This window comes from Sitophilus oryzae, unplaced genomic scaffold, assembly GCF_002938485.1.
Source record: "Sitophilus oryzae breed Bouriz unplaced genomic scaffold, Soryzae_2.0 scaffold_965_pilon_pilon, whole genome shotgun sequence".
In the NCBI taxonomy this organism is placed as follows: domain Eukaryota; kingdom Metazoa; phylum Arthropoda; class Insecta; order Coleoptera; family Curculionidae; genus Sitophilus; species Sitophilus oryzae.
The window spans coordinates 177,801-186,455 of record NW_022147600.1 but is presented as its reverse complement, the minus strand read 5'-3'; the positions used below and the strand labels follow the sequence as shown (position 1 = coordinate 186,455).

The window sequence follows — 8,655 nt, the reverse complement described above, 5'->3', positions numbered from 1 at the left end:
CACGGTCCTAGTTTGCAAAATCACAATTACAAAAAAACGCAAATCGCAGCAAAATCGCAAATTGCAACTATAGTAATATTGGTTGCCCAAATGGAAACTCGCAAATAGAAGAAATTGCAAATCGCAGTTTCCTATGAGAGCCAATCGTTTCAATCAAATGCGATTTTAAAATCGCTGCGATTGAATCGCAGTTTGCGATTTTTTTGCTCATCTCTAGTTTAAAGAATTTCCCGGAATGTCAAGAACAAAAATAACCACGTTTCTGAGATTGAGAAGCGGTAATTGCATTTTATGGATACAAAAACTGTAAAACTAAAAACTGTACAGAAATAATATAAATATACATATTCAGTAAAAATCATATAAGAGCTTGAGAAAACTCTAAATCCCTAATATTCCTTTGTCAACTGACAAATGCCTCCTTTATCGTTAAACTCATTTTGAATAAACGGACACTTACATATATTTTAGGGACAAAAAGTAAAAAGGTTTTTTTATGCAATCCTTTTTTAGGAACTCTGTAGCGGAATGTAAAAAATGTTTTCATTTGTATAAATCGCTTGATAAAAGATGACATATTAAATGTGATATAATGTTAAAAGATGAACATGTAGGTTATTTTTATAAAACACATAATATACGGGATTAATGATACTTCGGCAAACTTAACGATAGCCGATAGACAGAAGTTTTTTTCTTTCTCAATGGTGAATATGACTGAGTAACTTCGTGAATTAAGATGATTGAGAAAGGAATCCAACTCTCTATTGGTTCCATTCCAGATTATAAAGGTATCATGAACATCTCGAAGCCAGATTTTGGGTTCGACGGCTGCTGTACTAATGGCATCGGTCTGGAAGCATTCCATATACAGGGTGGTCCGAACTGTATTCCGGAAAAAAAACTGGACGTTTTTAAAGGGAAATATCCTATAGGAGATTAGAATTTAGAATCAGTGGGAGGGGGGTTATCACTGCGACCTTACAGATATATTTTGTCCCCCTTTCTTGAGTTATAACTCATCATACAGTCCCAGGGCTTTGATAAAAGCCAGTATCTGCGAAAGTTTCACAGAGGGTAGTTCTCCACCTCCAATATCAAACTACATATATTTAATAACATCAACATATTTAAACTATGTGTATCTAATGAAAACAAAAATAAATAGCAAACCAGGACATGAGATTTTGCTACAGGTGTCGAACATCTTCTGTTTTGGACAGATGGGACCGTTTTTGAACTCGCGGAATTCATTTACTCAGTGGGGGTATCTTTTACCCTCGCATAACCCCTAAGTACTTCTAATTCCTGCTTAGATTATAATAGATATTTAAAAATAAGAACCTTAACTCTTCGGTAAAGATAAATATGCAGAGGCGCTAAATCCGGCTGCATCGACGGTCAACGGCTGGGATCTTGGCTAGCTATTCAATTATTGTCGTAATTGGCTGCAAAAATTTGTAGATAATTTTAGAGTTCTGAGTTCTCTTCTTAGCTCTTTTCGAGTTCCATTAGGAGTAGATCATTAATAAGGGGTCCATAGCCTACTAGTTAAAAGTAGCGAACTTTTAAAATTATGTATTTCGTATGGGACTATAACAAGAAAAAAAATAGAGAAAATTTAGCCGAAAATATATAATATATCGGAAGGCCCTTGCTCTTATCAATCCCCAAATATCCTGTTCTCAGCACAAGTTGGCAACAGCCCGAACAATTTCAACGAGAATCCGCTGAATACTTCAATTCCCTTATCAGTTAAATTTAGATTCCTGATATTTCTTAATCCTAATTTTTTACCTCAGCATCGAATTGTAAACATGTCATTTTACTATACGAATAAAAAGTTCAAATTATGTTCAAAAAGTAAGTATTTTTTTTAAATACCATTTCATTACATTTGCAAAAAGATTGGAATCAAAATCCCATAAAGAAAATCTAATATAGAACTTTTCCGGAATCCTGGGACATCCTGTGTTCCTAGATTTTAAAATTAAATATAGTGTACACAATCTACATAATTATTTGGAGCTGCTTATTATTCCCTTTGTATTTGTTTAAACTATTATGCAGGTAAAATTTAGGGTGTCCTTTAAAATTAGAATCAAACACAAGCGCTCCCGCATGTCTTTCCTCCACACAACTACACTAAATTTTCCTCGAAAACTAGTTATCTCGCCTTCAGGCGCCTGAAAATTCACTTTGGTTTACTGCCTCCTTTGTTCTCACCACAAATGTATCTCTTAAATTGGACGCTCATAAAGTTATATCACAAATTCATTTTCTGAACTTTAACAATTAGTTTCCTCTATGAAGGTGAGTAATAATTTCATACCTTGTTCTTTTATGATGTAAAACTTTCTCATTTCATTCAAATGTATTAAATTGAATAACAGAAATAACTTATAAACATAAAGATTATTTTAAATTTAATAATTTTAAGTTTCTAAAAATTATTGATCCAATTGGGTTTAAAAATTATTGTTTGAAGTTTGAAATCCTATAATTTCTAATAGCTATTTTTTATACAAGACGATAAAATGGTATTTTATAGTCGACCGATGAAATCGCGAGTGAATTAATTTCCTAACTGTCCAACGAGAAGATCCTTGACAGTGATAGATGTGTCTGTCATTTTAATTTCAAAGTAGTTTATTTTATTTTACAAAGAAATATGTTGGTACAACTGGAACGCAGAGCACGAAATTAATATATGTATTTAAAATTTGACTGACAAGTAATTTCAAAATATTGTGAAAAAAACTGTATAAAGCTGAAAAAATCTGATCGAGTTATTTTATTTAATAAAAAACGGTATGTGTTAATACAAAACAAACAATAACAAGACACCACATACCAAAAAATATAAAAAAGAACTATTTCTTACTTTCAAGCTTTATGAAACTTTCCGCATTTATGATTATATTTATCAATATAACTTATGTACAAATACAAATTTGTAATATTCCGCAGGAATAAATAAAACCAACATAAATAAAACAAACTATTTTATTAACAACACTTACCAAATTTTATACCTCACAGGTTGATTAATTAACTTTAATCTTAATTTTTTTAAACCAGTACCTTTTGACATTATTTTTCTGCAGTACTAAAATCAATTATTTACCTATCGTGTGATGTCGATATTTTACAGCTACTCCAGTTTTTAGTATGGGTTTAGTATAGTCCTTCTACCATATTCGAGATGCACTTATCTACGATGAGATGGCATACGAACTTTATTGATAGTAACTTTATTGGTGTATCTGTATAAGACTTTCTGCCTGGGCAGCGACTATTAACCATAAACTCTGCTCTGGGTTCTACAGTTAATTTTCACTCGATTTTTCCTCCACTTGACTGCAAAAGACACAAAACACACGTAATAACACGAATCAAAATGCATCATCTTCCAAAACGCAGGGTATTTGACAAAAGTTGTCACAAAATTATAACCTATAATTTGGCAAGACTTTGACAAACGTCAAAAATCTAAAGGCGAGTTCATACGCATCAGCGTCCGTTTGTCGTTCATCGTTCCGTCAAACCAATAAAATTGAAATACGATCATTTTTGAAATAAACCAATAAAACTGATTAAAAACAACAAGTGACGACGCATGACGAATTTATATTTAAACCCATCCATAGTTAACTTAAAAATTATTAGAAACTTTTTTTATTAAAATAAATAGATTGGTATGGGACGTCATCTGCTTTTCTTCTGTCATCGTCTGTCGAAATCTTACCTGAGAAAAAAAACAGAGTATAGCGAGTTACGTTTTAAAAAATATTTAGAAACTATTATTTTAAGGAATTTATTAGGAGTAGAAGAAATATTGTGCTGGGTTGGCGTTGGTTTCTATGTAATCTGACAAATAAATAAAGCTGTCTCTTTAGTTGTCAGTATTCAGTCAATATCACAAAACATCCCCCTTTAGAACTTCGTCTGTCATGTTAAGAAAAGAAAGTAAATAATAAAGCGCCTCTCGTGTTTGTTCGCACTCAAAAAATTTCAATTAATGCCTGTATATTTTTAATATATTTTTTAAATTTACATTTTTTAATTGTAAAGTAATATATTACATTTAAATGGAATATATTACATAACAATTATGTCAATTACAGGATTACAAGCTTGTTTTCTAATATTTTTTAAATAAAACGAATTATAAAATTTCAATATATGTATATTTGTCGTAGGTATGAAAAAAGTAAAATATAAAATGGACAAACGCTTATTTACATAGCAATAAAACTTCCACTTTTAGTTTTGCAATCCAAACGCAATATTTCTATTTCACAAATAAAAAGATCCGACAACACTAAAATCACTGAAACTTCCTCGGCTAACAACGAAAATTGAAAAATATAACGGCACTTTTTGTTTTGGACCTGCATATCAACATTACGCTGTACTATTATGTGTTTGTTGTTGAAATAATATAAAATATCTAATTATAACTTGTAAATTTTAATATCTTAACATGATCAGGGGCGGGAAAGTGAAATAGCAAAAGCGGTTCCACCGTTTCCACGGAAATCTCAAATAAAATAGTTCCAGCCCTAGCCACTAGGTGGTAGTGCAATTAATTTTTAGGTTAAGAAGTTGCTACTAGTTATTGCCAGATGGCGTTAAATCAGATTTTTTTGTAGTTTCCATAGTTTCCAACGGTCATTGTCATATTATTGTCAAATTCACAAAAAATATTGTCGTTTTCATAGCGTCAATCATAATATTATCAAATAAATGATTATCAAAACGTTTTTCAAGCTATAATTTGTTATATGTGTTTTAATTAGACAATTCCTTTTGTTTGTGGCCCTAAAAATATAATGTAAGTCTTTTATTTTTGCCATCATTTAAGTACCTATTTATAGTTACTCCATTTACAAAACTTTGGGCGTATTACGTTAATCTTGTTTTATTATAATAAACGATGTTTACGTGAAATATTTGACTTATAAATAAAAACCAAAGAATATACCTAGCTAGAAAAAGGACTCTGCCATACTGAAAAATGGTCCTACAGAAGTGGCGCCATCTATTGAGTAGGGCTTGTTTTAAATGGATCAAAGCGCGGGCTTTTTAAATGAGAGGATTTATTGAATTTTACTCTAAAATAATTAAATTTGATTATTAAATCTTATTTTTTACACGAATTCAACAATACTAATAACAAGTATCTTTGTGATGTGTAAAAAATAAGATTTAACAGTATAATTTATACAATTATTAAATAAAATTAAAGCCAAACATGTGTAAATGTTACTTATTATTTAAAGTTTTTATTTATAAGTCAAATAGGTATTTAAACATCGTTTATTATAATAAAACAAAACCAACGTAATACGCCCACACATTGTAAATGGAGTAAATATAAATAGGTACTTAAATGATGGCAAAAATAAAAGACTTACATTATATTTTTAGGGCCACAAATAAAAGGAATTGTCTAATAAAAACACATATAACAAATTATAGTTTGAAAAACGTTTTAATAATCATTTTTAATGATTGGCGCTATGACAACCACAATATTTTTTGAGAATTTGACAATAGTATGACAATGGCCGTTGGAAACTATGGAAACTACAAAAAAAATCTGATTGAACGCCATCTGGCAATAACTAGTAGCAGCTTCTTAACCTAAAAATTAATTGCACTACCACCTAGCGCCCGAGGCTGGAGCTATTTTATTTGAAATTTCCGTGGAAACGGTGGAACCGCTTTTGCTATTTCACTTTCCGGCCCCTGATAAAAACTTTAAATAATAAATAATATTTCACATGTTTGGCTTTAATTTTATTTAATAATTGTCTAAATTATACTGTTAAATCTTATTTTTTACACATCACAACGACACTTGTTATTAGTATTGTTGAATTTGTGTAAAAAATAAGATTTAATAATCAAATTTAATTATTTTAGAGTAAAATTCAATAAATAAGCTCATTTAAAAAGCCCGCGCTTCGGGCTTTAAAACAATCCCAGTAGATGGCGCCACTTCTGTAGGACCATTTTTCAGTATGGCAGAGTCCATTCTTTTTCTAGCTAGGTATATTCTTTGAACATGATTTTAACTACTTTAACAATAACTAACTTTTTGTTATCAAAATGACATTTTAGACGGCAACTGACATATATGTCATAATATTTGAATCTTAAATATGTATGTAATACACAGAGAGTAATACAATTTATATTACTATAATGCAACTTTATACTAAGGAAACATTTATACATTCACAAAATACAACAAAGTCTAATAATATACATAGTTTGAAAACAATGAATATTGAATTAAAATTGAAAGAGTTAAGCGCGACCCCTTGTGTCAAAATTAGATGATTAAATTTTCGCAATTTTTACACCATTTGATGACCGGTTGCGCCTCTAGTGTTTGTTCGGGCGGTTGGGCTTTTACTCCCGCTTATGGCCATTAAAGAAAAAGTTCAAAAGGGGATGTTTTGTGGTCAATATTTTTTAATTCTCTTTCGTGTCGATTGCTGATTGAATTGGAGCCAGAAATGACTCAAAACGAAATAAGTAAATTACCAACAGATATTCAGGCTGAGGCGCCACATGATAAACGCCATATCAAAACTACTTCCATTTAAATCCCGAATAACTTATGAAAAGGGATACAAAAATTTTCAAAAATTAAAAAAAAACGTGCGAGAAGAAATAAAGTTTTTAACCTATCCTATAGATAAAAGAAAATAATCTTCTATTAACCCAGATAAGGCCAAAACTATTAATTTTCAAATTAGTTGATATTATGTTTTTTTTAGTGCTAAATATAATATACCAACGATGTAGTAGGCGGTTTTTTCAAAAATATTTGCAGGTTTTTTCAAAAACAGGTGTTCTTTTAAAAGGACGGTGGACAAATACACAACCTTCTTTAAAAAGCGTTTATTAGAAAAGCAAATGAATATAATAGAACAAAATGTTAAGCTGTATGATAACTCACAAAACAATTTTTAGGATGTAATGCAATTTCACATTTCTGACAGGTGAAATTACATTTTTTATGACAAATACCACACCTTGTCTGTTTTTCTTGATAAGTAACTAAATGGTCTAGTCGGTCATATCTCGAATGCTCATGTAAATTAGCAGAATTGCGACTAGGGCCTCTTTTCGATGATTTTTTAAAAGTTTCTAAAATACCGAGAGCAACTGACTGCCTGAAATGTAAATGGTCCTTTTTGCCATTACTTTCTCGATAAAGCTGCCACGCGTTATGTAAAGCCATATCTAGACAGTGGCAAATTAGGGGAAAATACCATTTTTTTCCTCTTATTGACGTTCTATATAGACTAATGTTCTGGTCCGCTCTATCAACCCCTCCCATATTCTCGTTATATTTTTTTATAGCATGAGGTTGGGGAACATATACATTTTTCTTCTCTTTCTGAGAAAATCGTTTTACAGGTAAAGTTGGCATAACTTTGGTGGCATTTGAAGCAATCGTGACAACACTATTGTCATGCCACTTGCATAAGATTATTTTGTTATCATCTGAAGTACAAAATTCAAATAAACCTCTATCTTTTTTTTTCAAAATGCTAGAATGAGTCAAAATGCACTCTTTGCCTAAACGATTTTCTCTGATAGTTCCAGTTCCCTTCAAACCCATATCTGTCAGTTTTTCCAACAAAGCAAGTGTAGTAAAAAAATTGTCAAAATATAAGTGGAACGGAGTATTGGGAAATCTTTCTTGAAGAACATGAGCAAACTGTAGAATTACACTAGCTCCAAGACCTAATTCTTTATATTCATCCGCAATAATTGTTGTCGAACCCTGGTAAGGCTCAAACCATTCAACATAACCAGTTTTCGTAGTACCGGCCCAAAACTTATAACCCCATCTGATGGGCTTTCCTTTGATGAACTGCTTGGTTCCATGGCGTCCAAAATATGGAACCATACTTTCATCTACACTATGATTCTCCTGAAAGGGTGCAAAGTCGATAAATCTTTTATTTAGTGCGTCAATAAGAGGGCGAATCTTAGCAAACTTATCATTAGTATTCAACAAATTATTATTGTCGCAGCAATGTAAATTTTGTATAATATACTTGAACCTATTCCTAGATATGGCTTCACAAACAAGTTGGTTATTTGTATCTTTGGATTTCTCCCAATACATTTCACGCCTAGGATGACCAGAATACCCACTAAGCAAGAGTACCCCTAAAAAACAGCGCATTTCATTGCCAGAAATGTCTCCATTGCGGTTATGAGACGTAGCATATAGATTGCTATAATGCACCAACATAGCGATGATTTCAGAGTCAAAAAATAAATGAAATGCCTCTAAAGGCGTGTAGGATATTTTTGGTCCATAAATATCATTCCACAAAGAAAAATCTGAATTTATGTCTGTTTGCAACCATTTGTAAATGCGCTTCTTTTTTTTCGAGCCAGTTTCTTTAGTACGGAAAACGGACAAAGGTAAATCATCTTCACTATCCCAAAGATCGCTCTCTAGTTCCGGAGTTTGAGGTTCAGAGTTGAGTACGCGTTCCTCAAAACTTACTTGTACTTCGGCACGCAGCTGACTTCCAGGTAAGTTGTTCATATTCACGGTCTCTTCATCCCCGGAATCTTCATCTGTGATTTCTTCATTTGCATTCTCAGGAGGCA

The 8,655-nt window shown here is 31.6% G+C and overlaps 1 protein-coding gene across 1 annotated transcript; it reads right to left on the bottom strand.

The window, feature by feature from the left end:
* Nucleotides 1-6,955: 6,955 nt before the first annotated feature.
* LOC115891086 (piggyBac transposable element-derived protein 3-like) lies at nt 6,956-8,158 on the bottom strand. Its single transcript, XM_030911486.1, has one exon. It carries the CDS (start codon nt 8,156-8,158, stop codon nt 6,956-6,958), a length of 1,203 nt encoding a protein of 400 aa, XP_030767346.1.
* Nucleotides 8,159-8,655: the final 497 nt, after the last annotated feature.

Bases quoted from the DNA above. Each gene is read 5' to 3' on its own strand.
- LOC115891086 (XM_030911486.1), bottom strand. From the start codon at position 8,158: ATGTATTGGGAGAAATCCAAAGATACAAATAACCAACTTGTTTGTGAA.